This window comes from Macrobrachium rosenbergii, chromosome 40, assembly GCF_040412425.1.
Source record: "Macrobrachium rosenbergii isolate ZJJX-2024 chromosome 40, ASM4041242v1, whole genome shotgun sequence".
Classification (NCBI taxonomy): Eukaryota; Metazoa; Arthropoda; class Malacostraca; order Decapoda; family Palaemonidae; genus Macrobrachium; species Macrobrachium rosenbergii.
The window spans coordinates 5,471,269-5,498,481 of NC_089780.1; the positions used below are offsets into that span (position 1 = coordinate 5,471,269).

The window sequence follows — 27,213 nt, forward strand, 5'->3', positions numbered from 1 at the left end:
TTATAATAACTTCTTTATTCTGTGTCTCTTTCTCTTTGTTCTGAAATGCTTTTTCCTGAACAAACAAGTGTTTTTTATTTTGACTAATGCAACTCTTAGTTATCATATCAATGTTTTAGAACATATTTGCCACACTAGCGCATTTACACTTCGTAGACAGTACAGGTAAAATTAGATCAATGTAAACTATCTACTGTACAGGTAAAGATGTACAGAGAAATGATAAGTTGTAAAAATGTGTGAGCTCTAACTATGAACGAGAGAGAGAGAGAGAGAGAGAGAGAGAGAGAGAGAGAGAGAGAGAGAGAGAGAGAGAGATAAGGGTTGTCCTTACTTAAGAGAGTGAAATTATTTATAATCATTTATCAATTATTACAGAGAGAGAGTATCCTTCCTTAAGAGAGTAAAATTTTTTATGAATTATTACGGACAGAGAGAGAGAGAGAGAGAGAGAGAGAGAGAGAGAGAGAGAGAGAGAGAGAGAGAGAGAGAGAGAGAGAGAGAAAGAGAGAGAGAGAGAGAGAGAGAGAGAGAGAGAGAGAGAGAGAGAGAGAGAGAGATTACATAGGAAACCTTTGACCCAGTAATTAGCAACACGCCCCCTTCTTGTCATGTTAACTCGACATGTCTGACAGCTTTCTGCCTTCGAGCTTTCTACAGCAGATGAGGGAAAGATGAATTTTGTAATTACAGTTATATTATTATTATTATTATTATTATTATTATTACTACTGTATTATTATTATTGTTATTATTATTTGAAAATTAGTACTTGCTATTAGGTAAGAAATTTATTTTTCGTACAAAACAAATAAACATATACTGTACATGTGTTAAGACACTACACAAGGTCAATTAGCATCATAATCTCTTACGGCATCTGTTTTAAGGACAGCGTCGTACCATCTTACGCCCATAAGATTCTCCTGGTAGCAATGGCCAGGCCTGGGTCAGCACATTCTTTCTCTCACAATGACTCCTCTCACTGAATCTATCCTCAAACAAAGGCCTACTGGAATTAAAAAAATAAACCTAGACTTTTTATATGTAAATTTAACAAAAGTATTTCAGCAACAGCTACGGTCATGAAATGGAGTGACTCACACCCCCTTGAAATGGAAATCGTAACTAGAGGAAATTCTGATTCACAATCAATCGAATTAATGATTCTAAACCAACCAATACTAGTGACTAACACCCTGGTCACCTAACAAAATATGTAAGGACTGGGTTATGAGCGACATACTGGCTGGGTGTTAACTGGTTTATTGGTTGTTCCTTACTGAGATAAATGTACAGAATCTTGAAGATGTTATTGACGCGTGCGTGAACGGTAATGTAGCGTCTACACACAGACAGGTAAAACGGACATAAAGGTTCAGACATCTGTGTTTGTCGGCAGACAAACAGATGGCGATATCAAGAGACATGATTAACCTATGGTGATGAAACATACATCAGTGGAAGGGTCAGGAAATTCTACATATGGCCAATTGCATGAGATTCAAGACAGATTAATGGATACAATGCAATAGCATAATAAATGTGAAATGGAGAGACCTTTGGCGTCTTCACAAACAGAAACATACACACAGTTTGATACAGAAGATTCGTTGGAACATTATGAGTACATGATTAGAATGCTTGCATGGCAATGCAAGTAGTGGTGATTGTACATACGTTAAGACAACAATGCTTAGGAGAAACAGACGGAAATATTGTATGGTTGAAATCGCTGTTCCTGTAGAGAAAGAAAACGAGACGCTCCTGTTTTGTCCTGTCGACTCCGATGATGACGATCGACGAACACACTAACACACACGTGTTTGGAAGAGACAGCGTCGGGGCTCTTACAAGTACTCTCCCCAAGACGTGTGTAACGCCTGATTGTTTGAAGAGACGGCGTCGGGCGACGGGCTCTTACAATGTTCCCCCACAAGCGAGGCATCGATGCGGAAATTGTCTTGGCGACAATTGTAGTTGGCTCGAAGGGCTTGGGCTAGGGGCGGGTAGGAGGCTGAAGGGCGACACCGGCCAGCAGGAGCTCGAGGAGGACGGAGCTGGTTGAAGGGTGACGCCGGATGATCCTTCGTGGCCGGCTCGAGGGCTGAAGGATGACGGCGGCTGATCCTGGTAGCCAGCTCGAGAGGGGCGGCAGCAGGCTGAAGGATGACATGGCTGGTCCTTCGTTGGTCAGCCTCGTCCAGTACGAAAAGCGGGGCGGCTTCAGGTTTCCTGGAGGAGGTATCCAGGGCTCGGTGGTGGAGTGGGTCATCTCGGAGGGTCGGACTAATACTGAGAACTCAGGAACGGCGGGAAACAGCGAGGGCGGCGAAGGGTCTATCAGGCGTGGGTCGTCATCTTGGGTCGGCCGGGTCCTTCGAGTCACTCCGGGTCACCAGGGTAAGGACTGGGTTATGAGCGACATACTGGCTGGGTGTTAACTGGTTTATTGGTTGTTCCTTACTGAGATAAATGTACAGAATCTTGGAAGATGTTATTGACGCGCGTGAAGCGGTAATGTAGCGTCTACACACAGACAGGTAAAACGGACATAAAAGGTTCAGACATCTGTGTTTGTCGGCAGACAAACAGATGGCGATATCAAGAGACATGATTAACCTATGGTGATGAAACATACATCAGTGGAAGGGTCAGGAAATTCTACATATGGCCAATTGCATGAGATTCAAGACAGATTAATGGATACAATGCAATAGCATAATAAATGTGAAATGGAGAGACCTTTGGCGTCTTCACAAACAGAAACATACACACAGTTTGATACAGAAGATTCGTTGGAACATTATGAGTACATGATTAGAATGCTTGCATGGCAATGCAAGTAGTGGTGATTGTACATACGTTAAGACAACAATGCTTAGGGAGAAACAGACGGAAATATTGTATGGTTGAAATCGCGTTCCTGTAGAGAAAGAAAACAAGACGCTCCTGTTTTGTCCTGTCGACTCCGATGATGACGATCGACGAACACACGAACACACACGTGTTTGGAAGAGACAGCGTCGGGGCTCTTACAAATACAAAGGTCGTAATTATTCTAGACTACAATAAATGTCATAGAGTGTAAAAAACACCACTTCCAAAATATTTGTCCTCACAGGATGAACCCAGAATTCCTGTTAAAAGATACATAAAACATATTAAAACGTGAAATAGTGTTTAAAGGGAAGACATTTAAAACAGAAAAATGCATAATGGAGAACAGAACAGGAAATGCATAATGGAGAAACATAGGCGTTTCACTGCGACACAAACTAGGTATTTCCACATAATATCTGGAAAAGATATAAGTGTTAATGAGTTATCTAACTTCTGTCTAACTTGGAAGACAAAATACGAAGAGGATTTGAATGAAAACAAATTACTATAGCCGTCTTTTTTGACACTGAAAAGGCATATGACACTACAGTACATGAAGATATGCAATATTAAAAACATTACATAAAAACAGCATCTGTGGACATTAAATTTTACCTAGGTTTATCCAAAACTTTCTGACAAATCACACTTTTCAAGTGAGAATTGATGATGTATTGTCAAGTACATTTCCACTTGAAAATGGTGTTCCACAAGGAAGCGTCCTTAGTGGCACACTGTTTACTTTAGCAATAAATGATATTAGTAATAATCTACCTATTGGAATTAAAAGTAACTTGTATATGGATGATTTTGCCATATATTATTCAGCATCTCGCATAGAACATGCAGAGCGAATCATTAATAAAACTATAATAAAAACAGATGAATGGGCCTCATCTGTAGGCTTCAAATTTTATATACAAAGGACTCAAGCAGTAATGTTTTATAAAAATAAAAAGTGGAAAAAAGGTGAAGAAATAGATTTAAAAATCAGAAATCATTCCATACCAATTGGCCAAACAACAAAATTTTTGGGATTAGTACTTGATACGCACTTGAGCTGGAAAACCCACATAACACACCTGAAATCAAAATGTTAAAGAGCATTAAACCTAATTAAAAGACTATTGAACACCACTTGGGGAGCCGATAGACAAACCTTTACTGTACTGTATAAAGCAACGGTGCTGTCTATCATTGATTATGGAAGCGAAATATATGGCTTGGCATCCAATGCAATGCTGAAAATGTTAGACCCAGTTCATAATGAAGGCCTTAGAATATGTTCAGGAGCTTTTCAATCATTACCAACGTCTTCTTTACAAGTTGAATGCTAACCTATGCAGGGTGCTCTGAGAATTCTGACAAATGATTTTCCAACCAAAAAATTATTTGGATTAAGAGATGTGTTTATAAACAATCACTCACCTCCATTCCCAATTAGAGCTAGAAGACTGTTTGAGTCGCTAAATATAAATATACAAATATCTTTAATATTAAAATTACCTCCTCCTTGGACAATGAATACGATGAGAATTTGTACACACTTAAAATATTTATCAAAAAGTTATTCATATACCCCAGAACACCATAGACAACATACAATAGAATGTATAATCCGAAAAGGTCCACATTATGCAATATACACTGACAGATCTAAGTCACAATACAGAGTGGGATATGCTGCAGTATCCCAAGACAAAACGTATCAGTTCTCTCCACCAGATAATGCCTCAGTATTTACAGCCGAGTTATGTGCAATAGCATCAGCCATAAAAATAATTAAAGAAACCTCGTTTTATAATTTTGTGATTTATAGCGACTCCAGAAGCGCCGTAGAAGCCATTCAAAGCTATAATCAAGAAAATAATTTTGTACAACAAATTAAGTTTCCACTCCATAAATTATATAATAATGGAAAAAATACTGAACTACGTTGGATCCCTGCCCATGTAGGGATTAAAGGAAATGAAGAGGCTGGTAAAGCAGCTAAAGAAGCAGGCCACATGACAAGAGCATAAGTAGACATCCCTGTTAGTGACTATATAAGATATGCAAAAACTACCATTGTAAGTAAATGGCAAAATATGTGGAATGAAGAACCTGAAAATAATAAATTAAAACAGATAAAATCCAGTGTTGGAAAATGGAGTTCATCATGTCATAGAGAGACATACACAAGTAATTCTGACGTGTCTTCGAACAGACCATGCTCGTTTGACACATGGACATTTAATGAACAGTCGATGTGGCCTTCCTCCCAAATGCCTAGATTGCAAAGTGTTGATAACAGTGAAGCATGTACTGTGTAAATGTCCAAAATATAACCTGCAGCGATTATCAAATTTGGGAAATAGATCAATAAAAGAAATTTTATCAGAATCTTCAACATTCTCAGTAATACCCATTTTAACATTCACGAGGAGCTGTGATTTAATTGATAAAATATAAAAAGTAAATAATAAAAATACAAAAACCTAATGAATTTTAAAATAACTAAATTTTAAAATTTTGAATTTTAGTAAATATATATGGAAATATGAGTATAAATGTATTTATTGTGTGAGTGTGTACCAATATGAGAGCGTATTCCTTTGTGCAACTTATATTTTCATTCATTCATCACCATACCGAGTGACCTATTTGGTCCGAGTGGTAGGCTTCTAGCCTAGACCTGTTACTGTATTTCATCCAAACCCTTCGGGGCAGGCCTGTGAGAGCTGATAGTCAGCTCAGTGGTCTGGTTAAACTTTTTTATTAATAATAATAATACTCACTTCTATGGCTTCAAATAATGTATCTCACAGTGGCGGTTCTTATCCATTAACACTGCACAGCCAGCAAACCACACCCAGCCGCAAATCGAAATCCCCCACTATTGTCTGTTCCTCTCATAATATACTATTAGAGTACACACATGCACGCACACACTTAATAACCCCTCCTTGGGAACGTGACACACCGGTTCAATGTTCGAAGGATCACAACACTTCTACATGATCAGAAGGCACAAATGAAAGCATCAGATACCCGCTGTATCTGCCTGTGGAACCCTCCAGTGTCAACACAACTGCACAATTAGTTAGGTTCCAATGAAAAGTTCGCATGTCTGTGAATTTGCACAACTTGAAAAGCGCAAGTCCGGGATATTACTGTATTAGATTGGGACGTAACATCTTCGCTTCCCTTCATCGATCAGAACGTAACAAGTTTGCTCCCCTTCTTGGGCTCCCGCCCTCTGTGTACAAGGGCATGAATATTTCCTTACTACTTGTGCTGAGTGTTATTTTCGCTGCCTGCGCTATGGAGAGTTACGGGTGTTATCGGTAAGTTTCGCTTCCACGCCACCCTTGGTGGCCTCCCTTCCTTCCTTCTCTCTCCCTGTAGGGTCTTCTTTTATCTCTCCCTTGGGAGAGATCTCTCTCCTTCGCCCTCTTCGCTCACTCGTCGGGTGAAGACCGCGAGGCGGTGGGGCGTGGGCAGTCGGGCGGCCTCTTCTCAGGGGCCTCATCTTGCTGCATAGGGCAGTTCCCCTCAGAGCAAGAGGAGTCTTCCTCTACTAATCATCTTTGCTTTTTCTTTTAGGTTGACAGTGAGCATCATAGGCACAGCAGCAGTTGGGGTATCTTTGCCTGAAGGAGTCCTGACATTCATACAGTGTTTTGCTTTGGGATCGACCACAGTACCTGGTTGGAATGGCATAGATCCACGTCAGGATCGTTCCAATTCTGTTCCTGCCAATGTGGATCGATTGCTGTTATTGCTGGCCTTCATGTATACTGTGGCACTGACTCTGGCGTATCTGTGGTCTGTCTGCTCCTGCTGTGTTTCCTGTGTTATTGCTCCTGTTGACTCGGCGACAAGTCTCTGGGTGGCTCCTCCTGATCTCCTGCCGCAGCAGTCCGGATTGTTCTTGTTGCTGCTGGTGATGTTCATGTGATGTTCCTGGCTGTTGCTGTAGCTCCTGCCTTCTGAACCGCTTCCATAGTTTCTGCTTCGGTGGTGGTCGTGTCCTGGGCCACTTCCGTTACACGACCTGGGCCACTTCCGTTGTGTTCCCGCCTAGCTGCCCTGGAGGTTACAATGTTTCATGTCCACCATCCTGTAGAAGATGTTGGAGTGAAGGTAAAGGAAGTAGCCCTGTGGAGGTAGCCGCCCTGTGGAAGTAGCCTCCGTCGTCTTCAGCTTAAATTGGATTTCGTCTTCTGCTGCCTCTTCACTTCCTCTCCTGAAGTTCGAGGGGGTCCCGGGAAACCCGATAGACCTCTGTCGGCTGAAAGAGAGGAAGGCTGCTTCTTCTCCCTTGAAGGCCTTTGGACATCTAGGGACTGCCTCCTTTTGAGGAGGCAGTGGGTCTCTTGTTGGCTCTTCATGAACCTCGGGTTTGGGAACCGATTCACATACCCTTGGGTTTTGTGTTTCGGGAGCCGCAGGCACAAAGATCTCGGTTTGCTCTCCTGTTCCCAGTCCTAGAGGTTCCGCCTCTAAGACGGGTGCTGCGGAATATCGTGTATCTTGATCTGGTCTGGAGAGTACTCTCCCTGGCCCAGTTCAGGAGCAGCGTGAGAGAAAGGGCCAAGGCACCCAGGTGTCTCAGCTCTTCTTGCAAGCACTACAAGCGCTCCCCGAGTGCTTGTTCGGGCTCCCAGCTTGGTGTTCTTCTGGGAGGCAAGTTTCTCTCATTGGCTCTTCCCACCGAGGGTGGGAACCGATTCATATTCTCCTTTGGGGTATCTCATTTCGGGGGCTATGAGAGCGCCACACCTTCGTTGCCAGTCTTAGAAGTCTGCATTTAAGACTGGTTCTGTGCCTGGCTCTTTTTGATTTAGGAAACTGAGAGCAGCCGTTCCTGACTTTTGGAAATTTCATAGGTCGCTCGAGTTTTATGAATCACGAGCGCTCTCCAGGGGAGAGGCACAGGACAAGAGAAAGTGCCGAGACCCAGGTGTCTCGGTGCCGAGATGCCCAGGTGTCTTGATACTGCCCTCCAGTTGCTTTGGTTACTTGGCCAGGTTTCAACCCTGTGTCTCGAACCGAGCATGCAGGATAGCAGACACAGAATTCCCTTTAAACCTTCTTCTCGAGGGGTCTCGGCCTCGAAGGAGTTTCGAGTTCGGGAAATTAGCACTAGTTCATGGCAGACGAGTTCCGCCCTGTCCAGTTCCGATTGCATTCATGCTTTCGGCTTGCTACACCCCGCCCAGCCCCTGGTTGCATTCGCAAGACTGGCTTGGCTCGGCTCATCCTGCCCCACTTGCCTCCCAGTCCACCGCTTACCACCCGGTCTGGATTGCGTTCGTGTGATCGGCTTGGTTTGGTGCAGCTTGGCTCGGCCCTGCTTGTTTTTTTCCAAATCGGGTTCTCGCCACTGTTCGAGTGAACTTTATGCGCTTCCCAGGAAAGTGTTTTGCCACGGCACAAGTGCTCTTCTTCCCCCATATGGCAATAATCTCCTTCGGTTGATTATCGCTCACAGTCTGCCTCTCCTACTAGTCTTACTGGCAGGACAGGTAGGGGTACTCTTTCTCCTCACCTGTTCTCTTTTCCTCTCGGTTGTTCTGAGAGGCACAAGATGAACAGAGAGAGCTCCGATGAATTTGTCTTTCTTCGGAAATCAGCTGCTTGGCATGCTTTGGGTGTCGGTCCCCCAATTGTCTCGTAGTACAACCAGGTAGCCGAGGAGGGTTTCTTGGGATCTGTCAAGGTCTCCCTGCAAGGAAAGAGGTACAGGAGTTTACGCTTGGAAGCGGGGAGGGTCTTCCTCTTCAAATTGTGAGTGTCCTCGTTTTTCAGAGAACTTCATGCTGATTTGTCAGTGTGAGGATTCCCAGGACAGGACCGCGACTCCCCCAATGAATAATCTTCATCACTCGCAACCCTTGCAGTCCCCAAAGGGGCTGAGAGCTTCGGGGGCCGCTGCGGTCCTTGCTTGCGAGAGCATTCTCAACCGAAGGAATACTTTCCTTCAGACAGGGAGTTCATTCAAGTCGAGACACCAGGCTTGTCCCCTGCCTCGACAGAGTACGATTCTTCTTGCCTGGGAGGGGTCTTGCCGACTGCAGATTGTTCTGACTCTGCTTCATCTGGACTGGGTTCTCTCTCTGCTTCTTGCTGTGAAGGGTATTCTCTTCCGCAACGAGAGGTGGCGATCTTCGAGGACACCTGCTGGTTTCCTCCAGACAGTCTCCTGATGGATCAATGATCCTTCACTTTTAGGCTTTCTCGCCTCAGATATGACCATTCCTGGACAGAACCCAGCCTTCTGGAGACTGGTCCTGTCCCGGGGGTGGGTCTTCCTACACCAGACTGCAATCTGTGGGCAATTCTGGTGCTAAAAAGAAGGACATTGTCTTAATTCGGATCTATGGTTTCGTAAGTCCCGAGTTGGCTTGACCCTTAGGAAGGAACCTTTACTCGGTTCTGCCTTTCCCTTTCAGAGATTTGCCAAATACAGCAGCAATCAAGGTTTGTACCAGGGCACTGCCTTGCCCTTTGGACAATGGCCAAGACCTTTGGGTCTTTGTCATCTTGGCTCAACCTTAAGTTCAAGCCAGCCCTCCTCGACTCCTAAGAAGTCCCAGGCTTTGGAAGAAGATAGTGGAAACGCATAGCCCTCTTCTTCCCTTCTGGGAAAGTGCGCATAACTGTGTCTCTTTCCATAGCCCTCTTCTTCCCTTCTGGGAAAGTGCGCATAACTGTGTCTCTTTCCACTCTCTTTTCCATAAGGAAGGAAGGAAGGCAGAAGGAAGATTGGAAGAAGTGTCGACGGGCAGAAGTTCTCCTACTCCAGATGCCTGGATGAAATGATACTTGTCGAGTCTCTGGACCTGGCTGCGACATTGCCAAGACCTTCAGGAGAAGTATGTATTTCCCTTGGGTCTCGGCAATTCTTTTCATCAGACTTCCATCCTGCTTCCTCTCCCGTGTTCCCGATTCAGGAAATGCCAGCCCAGCTAGAGCTAATTGTTTTGGTATCCTGTCATCTTGCAGAAGCTTCCCCACAGTGGAGAATGGAGGATGTCTACTTCCAGTCCTCTATCCTTCTTTCCTTTACGAAGTATGAGGAAAGAGTCAAGGCTAATGCTTGATTGAAGGAACCTTTGAATATGCTTGCATATCCTCCTCACATCGTGTGTCTTCCTGTAAGACTTTATCTTGAAGGTGCATGACTGAGACGATTAGTACCCTCTCATCAACATCCTTAACTCAAGGCAGCCTTTTGTCCTTCCGAGAATTCAGGATGAGTTTTGCGACACTCAGCGGTTTCGTTGAACAGCAAAACCACAGTAGTGGCATATGTCGGGAAACAAGAGGGAATAATTTTTTCCTCCTGTTTCATCTGTCAGCATTTGCAGGTAGGCTACTCGAGTGTTCTATAGTGCACTCAATAGCTCAATTAGCCAGGTACATTCCTGGTGGGGATGTATTGGTAGGCGAGCTTGGCCTCGAGTTTGAGTGATCGGGATGGGATGTGCTCTTCAATCTTTTCTTCACTAAGATTCATGAAGAGACTGCTTGACTGAGAGGTCCCTACCGTCTTTCTGTTTGCCTCCCTGCACAACAAAATCGGCCGTTTTCTCTCTCCTTCGTACCAGACCCAGGGGCCACTATGGTAAGGCATGCTGTCTTTTTGGGAAGCATCAATGTCTACATTTTTCCCCACTGTATTTGTCTGTTTTGCTAGGGATTCACAAACATTGCTCCCCTGAGTTACAGGCAATTGCTGAAAGACTTCGCCTTTCACCCGACCTGGTAGCTCTGCTTCCGAGGCATCGAGAAGAGTTCTCCTTGACCCAGCTTCTTGTAGTAGCTACACAAGAAGTGGTTCTTCAGGCAGTACATCCCTGTGTGTTCAGGACTGGGAGAGACTCCAGCTTTCCTTGTGAGCATAGGCTTTGTCGCTGAGCGGCAGTGGATATAGCTGGATATATCTGGAAGTTCTCTGCAACACTGTTCCAAGGACTGGATCTGTCTTCGCTGGTTGGTGTCGTTAACGGAACATCTTGGGTCAGATTCGCTCTTCAAGCCTGGACTTCTTCGTCTTCTCCGCCGAGGGTTGCTTCTCTCCATATCAGTTGTGAAGAATGTAGGCCCTTGCAACCTAGTCTTCTATCTGAAGTAGCCTTTTTATCCTCAGTCGAGATTTAGCTACGGATGAGAAGTATCTTCAGTCTTGCTGTCCCAGGGAACTGATCCCTGGGTGGCATGTGACTCTCAATTAGGGTCCCTGTCCCGTGCTCTGCACGCGCCCTTACGAGAACCATTGGATAGAAATGTGCCCTCTTAGGACCATCTCTCACTGCGGCCTTGGCGTAGAAGATGGAAGAACAGGTGAAGGGGATCAATACCTCGACTCCTCCTCAGATGTCGCAAATGGACTCTGAATCCATCGGCATCTGTTGTCGGGTTCGAGTTGTTCTTGTTCCCCTCCTCCTTGGACTTTGTATCGATGATCCAGATCAATTGTTACCTTGTCCTGTTAGGGAGCTGTGGTACTTTCCGAAAAGGCTTGACATTCCTAACCTGGATGATGTTGACGTTTTCACTGGTACTATCTCTCCCAAGGAAGAAGTGTCTAAGGACACATCTTTCTCCTGGCATCGTGAAGCAATCAAAGGAGGTACTCGGCAGCTGGCGACGACGATATCGGTACTTTCTACCCGAGAGCTCACGAAGTCAGTGGTTTGGTCCACCCCTTGCATTCCGGAAGTTTCTGTTGGTCTGGAAGCATGATGTGGTCTCATAGACCACACTCTTGTCTTCTGCCTTCAGTCTTGCCCACATGCCCTTGGAACCTATTTTCCTTGGTCCTGTGGTGGCTGCTCCATAAATTGTGTTTTCTTACCCGGCTCCTTCAAGAGGACAAGTAGCATCTCGCCTAAGGTGTTGGTTCTGGAAGTGAGAAGGATACCGAGGGTGACTGGCCTCTCCTCCTCCTCCTTCCTCGTCCTCCCACTTCTCCTCCTTCACAATGAGAATGAGACTTGAACTGAACTTGATGGATCTGGTGTCTGATGTGGTAAGACTACACCTCGAGCACCTGTTCTATTTTTCTTCTAGAATCATAGAAGCAATTCATTCTGCTCCTTCTTCTAGCAAGGGGAGGAAGGAGAGACTGGCAATAAGGACAACCCTATCTTGGGTTTTCCTTACTGCCTCCAACTCTTAGATTCTTCCCAACCTATTTCGCATGAGTTACGTTTCCTCACTCATGCAAAAAGGTCCAGTATCTAGTATCTGACATTTGATCTTGCAGTTCCAACACTCTGATCAATATGTCAGAGGCATGGTACTCCTCCTTGCTCTTTCAACCAGGAGTAGCAGACCGGGTGTGCAGAACTCCTGTCAGTTCAAGGGACTCATTCAGATTCCTCCCTCCAACCAGTGAGTCTTTCTAAATGCAAAGGACCGATGGTTTGTATATCATGTAGGAACAAATCACAGTTTTTAAAAGTAAATTGTATTTTTCATAACTATACAAACCTGAGGTCCTTTACATTTTTATGCCTGCCTCGTGCCACCCCTCAATCTGAACCTGGATCGAAAGGCAAACTGGAATGTTTACATCCGGGCAGGTGGGTATTCCCACCTACATGACAGTAGTTACTGCCTAACCACCTTGTTCAAGAGTTCAACAGCCGTGTCCAGCTTCGCCATAAGTAATTCCTAATGTAAAGGACCTCAGGTTTGGATAGTTAGGAAAAATACAATTTTTTTTTTCAAAAATTGTGATTTTGTTGGGTTCCAGCATACGCTGGTGTGCATGGAAATGAAGCTGACAGATTGGCCAGAGCAGCAGCTCTAGATTTACTTCCAAGGAGGTGTCCACTTTTATATAATGATTCCTTCCCAAGCATTAGAAAATTTATAATTAATTTGTGTCAAGAGCATTGGAATAGTATAGGAGAAAATAAATTAAAGAAATTACAGATATTATATTTCCTTGGAAGTGTGGCAGTATGCTTAGAAGATGGTAGTCGGCTCTTTGCTGCTTAAGGATTGGGGATACTCGCCTAACACACAGCTTTTTGATGGCCAGGGAGAAGCAACCTTATTGTGAGGATTGTCTGGTCCTCTTGACTGTGAGGCACTTGCTGGTTGAGTGTCTCAGTCTTGGGAATATTAGAAGCCGTTACCTCTCTGAGGGTCTTGCCTCGGGTGGCAGGTTCATCCTTGCCAAGATCCTTGGAGAGGATGTGGTGTATGATGCTAGTGGTTTTTTTTTTTATTTATTATCAATGCTGGTCTTCTCCCAAAAATATATTTCATTCATTTTCTTTCATCATTTTGCTTTTACAGCAACTATGTTGTTCATTTAATTGGTATCGGCATCAAGGATCCAGTTGTCACGATGCCAGATAACTCAGAATCATTCATTCATTCATTATTAGGAGAATTGTGTCACTCCAGGTACTCGGGTTTCTTCGAAACCTCGAGTTACCTTTACCAGATTCGGGGAATTACCTCCATGCACTGGTATACCCTCCTGCTCGAGTTTCTTTGGACACTCAAGTAGAAGGAGCAACCAATGATCAATTCACTTGTGACTAAGGAGCTCCAGGTTTGCGAGTCTTGAGCGCTCAGCTCTTGCCAGCCCACAATCGTGTTCGTGTGATTGGCCCCGCTTGCCTGAGCCGAGTGCTCTGGTTCGTTCACGCTGATACCTGAGCTCTTGGCTCCATCCAGCCTGCAGTTGCGTGATTGGCCCAGGACTTGTATCTCCGGGTACTTGGGTTTTCTTGAAATCCCAGGTTACCCTTACTTGTATTGTGGGGACATCTCCATGGACTAGTATATATCCTTCTGCTCGAGTTTCCTCGGACACTCGAGTAGCTGCTCCTGCTGTTCCTGTTGCCGTAGCTGCTCCTGCTGTTCCTGTTGCCCCAGCTGCTCCTGCAGTTCCTGCTGCCCCAGCTGCTGTTGCTGTTGCTGCTGCCTGGGTTGCTACTGCCACTCATGCTGCCCCAGCTGCTCTCTTCTGGATGGGATAAACTGACCATCATCCTGGAGAAGTTGTTGAAAAAGAAATCGAAGAAGAAGGGCCATAAGGTGTCATCATCATCGTCTTCGTCTTCATCTTCAGCTTTGTCGTCTTCTGCTGCCTCCCCTTCTCCTTCAGAGGCCTGTTGGCCAAAGAAGAAGAAAGCTGCCTCTCCTTCCCCTAAGAAGACCTGCCACGGGACATCTAAGGGTCTGTCTCCCTCAGTGGGATCTCTTGTCGGCTTTCTGTGGCTCCCCCCCTCAGGAACCGATTCGCATACCCCACCGGGGTCTTGTGCCTAGGGAGCCTCTAGTGTGTGGCCTCCCAAGTCCCACGCACTCAAAACCAGTTCGAAGAAGTCCGCTTCTAAGACTGGTTCTGTGCTTCTCTCTTCCAAAGTTTCTTCAGACACTCGAGAAGAGACCACTCCCGTTGATCATTCAGTACGAGATTGAGGAGTGTTGGGTGCTCAGCAGAGTTGAGTCATGCCGAGTGCTGGGGATTCTGTGGAATCTCAAGCACCCCAAACCAGCACTGGCGAGTCCACTCCCTGGTCTGGTTTAGGCACAGAGTGAGAGAAAGTGCTGAAACATGCAGGTTCGAGACTTCTTGCCATTACCGCTTCGAGTGCTCAGTGAGGTTCCCAACCCGGTACTTCGGACTCGAGGGTCCAAACACTCAGAGATGCAGGAAGGAGGTTCCCTGTTCAGTCTTCATCTCGCCAGGAGGTCTTGGCTTCGAGGACTGGAGAATGTCGGGAGGACTGCGCAAGTTCGCGTTAGCTGATACCTGAGGGGGACTGAGTGCTCAGGTTCATTTGTGTGTTCCTCTCTGCTCTCCTCAGGACAGCGCCTCGCCAGGGCATAGGCACTCTCCTAGACCCATGTTGCTGTCGTCACTGTGGGTTGACGACCACCCATGGCCTCTCCTGCTGGTTCTTCCAGTAGGACAGGTAGGAGTGCTCGATCCCCCACACCTGTCCCTCAGCCTCCTGGGCCTTCACTGGGAGGTGTGATTTGGACAAGAGAGACTCCGGTGAATTCACTTCTTATCGGAGTTCTGGTGCAAAAGCCTACGCCCAGATTCGGTTTTCAGACCGACTCAGTCATACTCCCAAGTGGTCAAGGAGGGATTCCAGGTGTTTGCTGTGGTTCTCCCTCCCACTGGGAGAATAGATTGGGACGGCTGCATCCTGGAAGGACTCAAGGGTCCTCTTCCCCGAGAGGCGGACACCCCCAAGATACAGAGGATCTTTGCAGGTCATCGCGCTGATTCGTCGGCACAATGATCTTGGGGAAGGGACCATGGTCTCTTCTGTGGGTCATCCTTCATGCTTCGAATCTTTTTTGAGTCCAGAAGGAACAAAAGCTTTGGTGGGGCTGCCATGGTCCGCACTTTCCAAAGGGGTACTTATTTAGGTGGATGACCTGGTCTCTGCGGGATAATTCACTTCGATCGAACCACTCGGTGAGGTTTCTTCCTCCTCCTCTGCCTCAACGGAAGTGCTTCTATACGCCCTCGGAAGGGCCTCTGCTGACTAAACAGTTGACCCGGACCTGGTTCGTCTAGACCCGGGTCTCTCGCTACAGCAGCTTGCTGCGGAAGGGGTCTCCCTCCCGGGAAGAAGGATCGCCGAGCCTGGAGGCCACCCTGTGGTCCTTCACAGCGTCCAAGGTTGCCGCGTCCTCGGGTTCAGTCACCCATGGAGAGGACTTCATCTTCGGGAGACTGTGCCAGTCTGGGGGTAGGGCTATTTTCTTCTTGCCTCGCCAGATGGCAAACCTGTGGGCCTGTAGAAAGTTCTGCCTTCTTGAAAAGATATCTAGGAAGAGGAAGTTGAGGGAGAGAAGTCGCATCTTTGTCTCCTGTCGCCTCCTCTCTTTATTCTTTGGATGATAGCCTAAGAAAGACAGAGAGATCTCTCGTTGGTTCACCCCAGTCTCCGGACTTGGGGGCTATATCACACACTTTGTCGAGGTATTGTGACTTTGGAGCTTGAGTACATGGGTCTCCAAGATTTGCGTATCCAAAACCAGTTCTTGTAAGTTTTCTTCTGAGACTGGTGCTGTGCCTGTCTCTTCTCAGGGTTATCTTTGACACTCAGGTAGAAGAGGCTCCATGGAACATCCTGGACATGATTTAGGAGTTTCAAGCCACTCCGGGTACTCGGGCTTAGCCAAACCTCGAGTTCTCAAAACCAGTACCGGAGAGTCTGCTCCCCAGTCTGGTTCAGGTACAGTACGAGAGAAGGTGTCGAAGCATTCAGATGCTTCTTCACCTCCTACTAGTACTTCTTCAAGTACTTGGCGAGGTTCCCGACCAAGCCCTTCCGACTTGAGGGTTCAAACACTTGGGGACAATACGAGGAGGTCCCCTCCTAAAGAAGACGGGCACTTTGAAAGCTGCAGACATTGCTGAAGATGGCATCCTCAGTACCCTTTAAGATACGTATTTCCGAATACATATCAGTCTTCTGGGAACAGGAGACGACTTCCCTACTTGATGGGACTTGGCAGTCTAGTTCAAGATTGAGAAGCTTGATCTCTCTCTCTTGAGCAGAACACTTAGTGTCCTGTCATGCTGGTGTTTTGGTCTCAGTCCCATATCAGCAGGTTCAGAGAAGAGTTCAGTTATTCCTATTACTAAGGAATAGTCAACTCAACAGTAACAAGTCGTCCTCATTCACCTGTTGCCCTTGAGGAACCGGGCCCTCAGGATCGGCCTCCCCTTGTTCCCTTCAGTGGATAATGCAAGAATTCTTGTGTAAGATAAGGGACTCCCTATTCCTTTCCATTCCTTTGGGAAGGAAAGGAATTGGGAACTAGCCTGGTGACTAGAACTTTGTTGTGGTGTGTCTGCACTCTCCTCTTCCTCCTGTCATGCCGCTGTTCACAGGTACGTCGACCAAGAGAAGAGGCGCATACCTGGAAGACTTGCTTCTTTCAGGTGAGCGGAACCAGTGCGGCAAACTTCTACGCACCATTTTTGAAACTCGGGACAACTTTCTCAGTGTTTCCAGAGTTTCAAAATCATGGTAAGCCTCTCTGTGGTACGGTTGAGTATCAGTATCCCCTTCACTGTGAGAGTAACTTTAGTCAGCAAAAGGGGTGGGGGACAGTTTTCCCTCCAACTCTACAGGGGGTTTGGGGGGGAGAGATAGGGTCGGAAGATGCACAAGGGCTGGTGATCATCACTGAAGAGGTATGTTCCATCGGAGGCACTGGGGAGGGAGAGGAGGTTCGGGGGTCCATCAGTCCCCTCCAGTAGGTCTTTAGGTGATACGGGTGCTTCAACCAGGAGAGAGGGCGGTTTCTCATGGGAGGGTATGGCCATCTCGACTTCACGTCGCACCTTCACTTCTCTTGTGTTGTTGGGAGACGAGGAAATAATAGATGCCTCACTCAAAGGAGTCTGGTGGCTTGCTGTGCGATTGTCTAATGATTCCTGCACTCCTTTGTTTGCATCCCAGATCTGTGAAAGATTGTTATTTGTTTTCACAGTTTTAAGATTGTTGAATGATTCCTGTAAACCTTTGATCACATCCCAGATCTGTGAGAATTTGTCTTGTGCTTCCTCAATATTTCTGAGGTTTTGTAGATTTTTTCTGAGAGGGATTTTGCTGTTAGAAGGGCATTTTCTGCTGTATGGTATGCTGCAGGTAGGCTTAGATCAGCAGGCCCCTTTGGAGGCAGATTGTAAGGGTCATCGGTGTAGATTTCCACTGAGCAGGTCCTTAGCCACTTATCACTATGATATTTTCTTGAGAGAGGATAAGTTTTTCATGGGTTGCTCCTGGAGAATGGTTTCTGGTATCAGGTCTTTGCATTTTGTATAAAATAAACCCCTCATATTCGCAGTCTCACGTTTCGCGGATTTCTCTGTGGAACATACAGTACAGTACACATTATTCACTGAAAATTTGCCCATTCACGCATTTTTCACTGAGAAATATTCACTAATTACTGTATTTTCATCTCGTTTGCATGACTAAATGGACTTTTTGTGTTAAAACTATTAAAATACTCAGGTAGTGCTCGAGTTATGATAATTCACCTTATGATAATTCGATTTTGCAATGGGGTAAGCAATTAATACCGATACAACAATATTTATGGAATATTTTTAAATTTCGCGTGGGCGCAGGCAGCAGCGTACAATCAGGCAGCGAGAGACACCAAATTACAATAGACCAACTTCTTTTCCTCTGTCTCTTTATGCCATCTTCTAGTTAAAAAAGTAAAAGAGAATGATAAAAGTATTGTTAGTAACATTATACTCTTGCGTAAATGCATACAGCCATAAACAACCAGTTGATAAACTGTTGTTTTGCTTCACCGAATTAGATAACAGCCATTTTGCTTGTATTTCATCCATCATACGGTAATACACAATTACTGTAGGTTATAGTACAAATGACGTTAAGTAGAATAGGACTGATATATTTTTACATTATACCCTTATTTGGTATGGATAAAAGATCGGCAAGGAAATATACTGCTAAATTCAAGCTGCAAGTTGTACCTGAAGCTGAGAAAACAATGCTCAAGCTGCTAATGACTGTAAATTATCGTGCATCAGCAACATGGATGAACTCTACCATAATTAAAATTGGAGAGAAATTATTTTAATCAAAACTACTGGGCATAAAAGAACACATTACTGTTATTTTTACACCAATAAACAATAAATACATAAAGCTCTTATTATGATGAAATCAAGTGAAAATAGCAAACAGAATCTTGATTTTTTTTTTACACAAAACAAACATGCCCCCAGACGGCCAATGTCATCTATTAATGAAAAAATAGCAGAATTAATTTCACAGTGAGACGTATTCAAGTTATATTTCAACTTAAAAACACTTCGTATAATGAAAAATAACCTTGCCCATATAAATAAAATATCTAGAGATTCATTTACGATAACTAGAAGCAAGAAAAGCGCTCTGAACTGAGTTAAATAAAGTGGTCTTGGTTAAATACGGCGAAATAAACACCGCGTAAACGATTTTCAAGCCAAAACATAAGGTTTCTAGAGCCTCTTGGTTATAAACGAAGGGTGCAGATGTGCTCGCTTGCGTCTCTAAACTGAATGACTGATATACTGAAGAAGTGGATGGCGATGGGCTTGGGTGCACAGGGGTTTGGGATTTGGAGAAGCTGTCAGGGGTACTCTGATGATACGAATGACAGTACTGTTTTGCAGTGATAATCCGCTGAAACTTTACAACTTGTACAGCCAAGTCTAAGGCCCAGTGGCAGTTGTCTGGGTCAACGTTGGTGTTCTCCACGATCCCAATAATCATATCGAAGACCATGCCATGTCTCCGTCATTGTTGTCGTCATCCTCTTCAAGGGCCTCATCACCAGCAGCAACTGCAGCAGCTATATTGCTGTCAAACAAAAGTTGGAAGCCACCATCGTCATCCAGCCACTCCCCTACGTCATCCTTGGGTATGTCGTTGCGTACTTTCGTGAGCGTGTCATGGAAGTATCGGCTTCAAACACCTGGAAGTCCATTATGCCCTCATCTCCCTTTAGAATACGGTCAAGCGTGTTCAAGAATCTGTACAGTGACATCTTTCCAAGCATCTGCAAAGCTGTAGATGGCAGACTTCAGCAAATACCTTCGTAGGGGGTTAGTGCTGTCAGTGCACTTCATGCAGTGCACTATAGGGTTACCTAAGATTCTTTGCATTGTGCCTTCAGCCCCTAGCTGCAACCTCTATTGTTCCTTTTACTGTAGCTCCTTTCATATTCTCTTCCTTCCTTCTTATTCCATGCTCTCCTAACAATTGATTCATAGTGCAACTGCGAGGTTTTCCTCTTGGTACACCTTTCAAACTTTTACTGTCAATTTCTGTTTCAGCGCTGAATGCTTGGCCTGTGGCTTAAACTCTATAATCATTTCATTCCAATGGTTAGTGTTGGAGACTGGGTATCCCTTGGGTCAGAGCTCCTCTTCAAGAGGTAGTGGTGTTTCTTTCTTACCTAGACTGTGAGCGGCTTCTTTCAGTCCCGGCTATTGAAGGCATAGATCAGCCTTAGGCCAGGGTTTGAGACTTAGGAGTAGATCTCACCTTTTTGAGGGCGATTTTTCATACTCCTGAGAGGCTTTCAACAGTCTTGCCCATCCAGGGAACTCAGACCCCTGGAAGGGCATGACTCTCATCCTTAGGAATTTGACTCCTAGCTTGAACGAGCTTTCGAGAGTCATCGGACACAGATCTGTTATCAGTAGACCAGTTGGTCTCTGATATTTTTGAATAGCAAAGAGATGGTTTTAATGAGACATCATCTCCGGGTGTTTTTGGTTTTATTTCCTCCTTTTCTTACCAAAAGTTTATAAGTTTAAAGCTTTTCTCTACATGAGACTCGGCGCCAATCTGACTGACAAAAAACACACACAACATACAAGATAAAATCATGAGACAGAAATCTTATTCAAAGCATTAAGTTGATATCAAGATAAATGGTTAAAAATAATGAAACATCAAAATAAATGGTTAAAAATAATGAACATTCTTTTCCTAGTTTAAGACAAACTCAGATCATAATGAATGCCAAAATAAATCAAATGCGTTATTTAACTATCCGACAACAGAGTAGCAACGTGACCTATAGTCATCGACAGTACTGCTGAGGTTTTACTTTGTCAGCAAATCATTCAACAACAACAACCCATCAAGAGTTCACCTTCACTCCAACAAGTCCTATGACTCATCCGTTGCTTATATTTATAGTTTACATTTGTTCTGTCATGCCTTGTATGCTCTGACATACAACTGAATATAATGCAGTGGTGGACGGGCAAATAACTTGAAGTGAATAGTTGAAAACATTGTAAACAATACTAGGGTGAAACTCTGCAAGTAATAAGTAAATGAATCAAACAAAAATGTTCTAAGTAGACATGTTCTTGTTTCATGAAGAACAGAAACATGTTCTAATTAAGTATAAAACACATCAGCTATATAGCATGACTTATACTTTGATAAATGTAAGTAATAACTCTCGTATAAGTATATAAAATGCCATAATAACCCATTATGTATGAAACATATGTAAAAAAATCCAAAGCATATTGTCCATTAAACGTGTACAGTAAAAGAACAGTGTTTAATGTAACACACCTAGTCCAGAATGTATATATGATAAGAATAAATTAGTACACATGAAACATAAGTGGATAATTGGGCCTATCATAAAACCAACTATATATGGAGATTGTTTTCATTAGCCCTGACATGGACTTAAGAACAGGTGAGCTATCTGGGCTCTGATGTTTTGGACTTGGGAAGATGCTGTCTCATTTGAAATTGTCCTGAATTTTGTAATGAGACTCGGGGCTGCTGATCACATTGGTTCAGATCCTTCTCATTCTCCTTTCTGTAGGAGATGTGAGGTACTGCTATGTCCTGTGTAATTGCTGCTATACAGTAAAACCCCCCGTATTCGCAGGGGATGTGTACCGCACCCCCCCGCAAATAGCTAAAATCTGTGAATACTTAAAACTCCTCTAAGAACACTTACAACTGCCTATTTTGACAGTTTAAACTTATGAAAAACCCTCTAAAAATGCTTATATTTAAGTATTTTAATAGTTTTCTTACAAAAAGTGCATTTAGTCATGAAAATGATATGAAAATACAGTAATTAGTGAATATTTCTCAGTGAAAAATACCGCAAATGGGCGAATTTTCAGCGAATAATGGATAGATACTTTCCACAGAGAAATCCACGAATACATGAGTCCGCGAATCGTGAGAACGCGAATACGGCGGGTTTACTGTACTACCTTAAGGGAACTCAACACCTCAGATTGGATGTCAACAACTCTTCATTTAGTATTTACAGAGCCAAGGAAGGAGTGTCCGAGAACACTATACCTGCAGGCATTTGACTCACCCAATGTGAAGGGTCAGTGTGCAGCCCATACAAGAGCTCATGATGGTAGGGGCTATGCCCCATCCTTAGCACTCAGTAGGAACATGTCAGCTTATCAGGTATTACTGTACATGTAGAGAGTTGATCAAGTTTGATTACCTGCATGATGTCTTGTCTATGGAATGTTGCCCACTAGCCTTGGACATGCTCTCCTGAGCCCAGTGGTAGCTGCTCAGTGGGTTGGATAGCTCCCCCAGCTCACTTTTGGGACAGGTAGCACCTTGTCCAAGGTATATGGTTAATGGAGAGTCAGAGTACCAATCTGTGGACAAGCTAGATGGACGAGAGTGCAGGTCAGCAATTTTACTGGGCACCATTTGTTTCTTTGATAGCAAAGGAATGCAAGTTTCCCTCCTCTCTTGGCAAGGGTGAAAGGAAAATAAATATAATAGTTCATTGGTTGATGTATGCCTGTCTTATTGTCTGTTGACATTTTGTACTGTTGAGGTTCTTGTAGCCTGATTAAGTAACTGTGTTACAAACTCATTACTTAATGGACCAGGAGTCGAGCAGCTGCAACATCTTGTATGGGCAGCATGCTTGAGGTGCAGGTTCATTCTTCCTTTGCTCCTAAGCAGACCAGGAAGATGATATTCCCAGGTGGGTGAACTTAACAGACAGTTGAGAGAGTACCCATGTTTTCTCCCACCAATGGGTAACTCTCTTATACAAAGAACGAACGTTTATATTTTTGTAGGGACAAATGATAAATTTTAAAAGTGATTTGTATTTTTCCTAACATGAAAACTTTAAGTTCTTCAGCCATCCCTCTAATATGTCACCTTAGCTGGAAGGAAAAGTGGAATGCCGACCGACATGAGCGAGGTTCCCCCTACTTGTTGGTAGTTAACTACCTTATCAATAAGCTTGAATGGACTTTCCCAGCATGCGCTCAAAGCTAAATCCCTAGGTAAAGAACTTCAGGTGTGTATGTTAGGAAAAATACAAATTAAAAATTTTTCTAATTTACTGTGGCTTCAACAGACTTGCCTATTATATAAAAAGAAAATTACATGTTTTCCAATATATTTAATAGTATATTCACTTTGCATTCGGCTCTTCCTAGACTATAAGTTTGACCTTGTTTATTTTTTTATTTCCAGATATGTTTCTCCCAAACAAAAGAAGACATTCCACTCTCAGATCAGTAAGGTGAAACTCAAGGAGAGGACATAGGATAACCTAATATATTTGCAGAAAAAAATAATGGAGGAACCACTGCCTTGTGTTCTCCCTGCTTCAAGCATAAGCCAGGAAGAGGGTAGAGATTTATTTACTAAGCCAGCTCCCTTGCTTGCAGGGTTCTCTTGTGAAAGATGTGGTACGAATTTTTCCGAAAATCATCACTTTCTTGCATTTTTGCAATCATCTGAACAGTGTTTTTCATGTGAAACATGTGGTAAGGAGTTTGATCGGAAAGAAATCCAAGGTATAATTATTGGAAAAACTGCCGGTGAGCAAGCGTATGCCTGCGAAATATGTTACATGACTTTTAAAGGAAAAGGAAACCTTAACAGACACATGAGAAAGCACACAGGTGAACGTCCATATGAATGCGAAATGTGTGACAAAAGATTTAGTCAAAAAGGGCATCTCGTCAAGCACACGAGGTGCCACACAAATGAACGGCCTTATGTTTGCAATTTATGTGGTAAGTCTTTTATAGCATCTGATTATCTCAGTACACACATAAAAGAACATGCTGGTGTGCGCCCCTTTGATTGCGAAATATGTGGTAGGGGCTTCACGCAGAAAGGAAACTTGAACAAACATAAAAAACGACATTTTGGTGAAAGGTCTTATTCTTGTGAGATTTGTGGAAATAGTTTTACCCAAAAAGAGCACCTAAATAAACATATGAGGCGCCATACACAGGAACGGCCCTTTGAGTGTGAGTTCTGTGGTAAAACTTTTGCTGATAAAGGATATCTTGGTATACATCAGAGGCAACACACAGGTGAAAGACCATATTCATGTGAAATATGTGGTAGAGCATTTGCTCGACAGGAAACTCTGAACGTGCACCTGAGACAGCACACGGGTGAGCGACCATATAAATGTGACGTGTGTGGGAGACGTTTTACCGAAAATGGAACCATGAAAAGGCACATGATGAGAAAGCACACTATTGGGAAACAATTCACTTGTGAAGTGTGTGGTAAAATTTATCCAGAAAAAGGAATCCTCAAATTACACATGAGAAAGCACACAGGTGAAAGACCTTACTCATGTGAAATTTGTAGTAAAACTTTTACAGAGAATTCCATTCTAACAAGGCATATGAAAAAGCACACAGGTGAGCGTCCATACTCTTGCCCAATATGTGGTAAAAATTTCACTAGGAAAGGAGTTGTGGATAAACACATGAAACTCCATGGCAGTGATGAACCTAAGAAATCTACTGAAATATCTACTGTGTCACTGGAGCTGAATACAGAAACAATTAAAGAAGAAGTTAAAGATGTGGATATAGATATATGCATAAAAGAAGAAGACATTAATGACGAGTCTCTGTCATCAGAAGCACCTAACTCCTCTTCCTAATTATCTTGTCAGATTTATTTTGCAGTGCCAGTGTACAGTACAGACTGTTGTTGAGGGAGTTAATTATGTATAAAAATATTTGAACAAAAAAATCTTAGCTAGCTGAGGGTTTGTCTGTTCAGGAGATAATGGTATCCATTACTGTATTCTTTATACCATAGTACCCACAGAGAAGTCATTTCAGATATATAAAATTCCAGCTTTTCTGTTGGAGGTTGTTCTTTTGATTGTGAAGATGGTGTCAAAAGGATCTTTTTTTCTATTTTTTCTTTATCTTTCTGCTATAGTTTACATAAAATCAATAACTGTGGTATAACTGGGGTAGGTGGATGGTGTCACTTCGCTACCAAAAATTGACACAATCTACACAGTACAACTGAAGGAGAAAAATGTGAATGTCTCAACTGATGGGAATTTAATTGAATTAACATGGCAGAAATGGCATTAGTCTCCTCTAGCAGTGTTATATTGTAGAGAATATTCTAGGAACAAGGCTTCTCTGTAACTGATTTGCTGAAAAACAATGTCTGCCAGTGTAGAATTAGGCTAATCTTAGGACAAATAAGCTATTGTGTTATACCCAGATTCATAGAAAACAAGTAACAGTCCTTTTTGGATCACGTTTAGAAGACATGATATTTCTGAAATGCATAACATGAAGGGTATTAATGGGCTAAATGTCTACTCAAGTTGCCTCTGAAAGAAGAAAAATACCTTAGACTAAGAAGTAGTTGAACTCGAGACGAGATGACCTTTTGGCACCCTTATCATTGGTATTGTATCACAGGATGCCAAAAAGTCATGCTTGTGATTTTATTGTCTTTATTTTTCTCTGTATTCTTGACAAAGATAATTTACTTAAACATTAACCTAATTTATATGTTTAAACTGACAACAATAGCAACTCAAGTTAATGGACAGTCCATGATCTGGCTTCTTTGATAAGTTATGAGATCTTTAAGTAATGAAGCTCGGTCTATAATCTTATGATACCTCAGACCCAACTCAGCTTATATACATTTTATAATAGTTCCTTGTAAGTATTTGGCTAACCTAATTTGTATATATACAGTATATATATATATATATATATATATATATATATATATATATATATATATATATATATATATATATATATATATATATATATATATTATATACAGGGTGTTTCAAAATTAGAGCCCCCTTTACAGCCTAAACTAAAATTGATATGGACAAAAAGTAATTCAGAACAGGTATTTATTTAAGTTTCTCTCTGAGTATTTAATATTTTGTGTGGCCTCCATCTGCCTGTACCACAGCCTGCATTCTTGAGGGGTATGATTTCAGCGAATCGCAAAAAAGCTGAGACTCAAACTCCATTTCCCCAAGCACTTCGGTCACCTCTCTTCGCAGGTCGTCGAGGCTTGGCATACCATCATAGTTCACTGTGCACGCTTCAACACGATCATTTAAGATACTACCAGTGTTTTCACACACATTAAGGTCAGGGGAGCTACCTGGAAATTCACTTGACGGGAAGAAATCGATACCTGTTTCGAAGCAGCTCCTGTGTCTGAAGAGCCTTGAAACATGGTGCCTTATCATGCAAAAATGTGAATTCTTCAACAGATAACACATTTTCAGGATCTTTGAGGAAAGGAAATACTCCACCAGTAAGCACAGTTTCTCTGAAGTATTTGCCATTCCATGACTGTCCTTTTTCTTTGATGATCCACATTAACCGTTTGGCTGTGAAACAGAAAAATTCCCAAAAATTCAGGAAATTTCACAACTTGGTTGATAGCGCACGTCATCGCTGATATCATCCAACTTTGCAGCCCAAATGATGTCATTTTTATGATTTGGCTTCCTGATTGTGTAAATGAAGAATTCATCTGATGTGGCAACATGGAGAGAGTCAGCTTCATCCCAGTCTTTAAGAAATGAACCACAAAACCATGCATGGTCTTGTCTCTGTTGCTGAGTGATGTTGGGCTTGCTGATAACATGAAATGGCTTGATACCACATTTTTTTCAACTCACGATATACAGCGCCATGACTTCTCTTCTTTCCCCTTTTTCTTTCTAGTTCAAGCGCCAATTTACATAAAGACTTTCTTGGTCTACCCACTGCCTCAGCTATGATGTCTTTTGACTCCTGAGAAAGGACTTCAGGCCTTCCAAGATTCTCACTCTTTTCGCAGTGACAGTCATATGGATTTTTGTTCCAGTTTCTTTTAACAAAGGATTCATCTCTTTTAATGTATTTAGCTATCCAGGAATGTGAAATGAAGGATGCGCCAGCATCCCTGACCTCTCTGAAGGTTATAAACTGGATTTAGTCAATCCATCTGATTTCCTCCGATTCGTTAGCCATGGCTGCATCTAACTCCGTCACTCAGTCTGGAAATACAAGAAATGTAAAATGAAAAATAGCTTGATAGAAACTTAAAATAATGTACTTGGAGATAGGCTATAGCAGAAAACTTCACAACTTTCCATTTGTTCTGTGGAGCAGGGGGGGGCTCTAATTTCGAAACACCCAGTATATGTATGTATATGTATATATATGTATGTCTGTATGTATATGTACAGTATATATATACATGTATATATATATGTATGTATGTATATATGTATATACTGTATATATGTATGTATAACTGAATCACGAAAATATGGAACGTGATGAATATATAAATAAAGATAAAATCCACGAAGGAAACGAAAACACTGGAGTGCTGCGAGGCCTTTCGACGCTAGGTCCTTTACTTGGCAGACTGAAGAAATATAAAAGTATGTTTACAAAGAAAGCTCATATAAATGACAGATGGGGATTATAAAGGAAACATATGTACCTGGAATCCAACACAA

General features: G+C 43.1%; 1 protein-coding gene across 1 annotated transcript in view; it reads left to right on the forward strand.

Moving 5' to 3' along the window:
• LOC136825999 (zinc finger protein 420-like) overlaps window positions 1–24,430 on the forward strand; it is a 115,659-nt gene extending 91,229 nt beyond the window's left edge. Inside the window, exons 6-7 of the mRNA XM_067082857.1 lie at window positions 19,103–19,317; window positions 22,987–24,430. Of these exons, the coding sequence (XP_066938958.1) occupies window positions 19,103–19,317; window positions 22,987–24,354 (1,583 nt within the window). The 3' untranslated portion in view covers window positions 24,355–24,430. The remainder of the gene's footprint in view (window positions 1–19,102; window positions 19,318–22,986) is intronic.
• The last annotated feature ends 2,783 nt before the right edge of the window (window positions 24,431–27,213 follow it).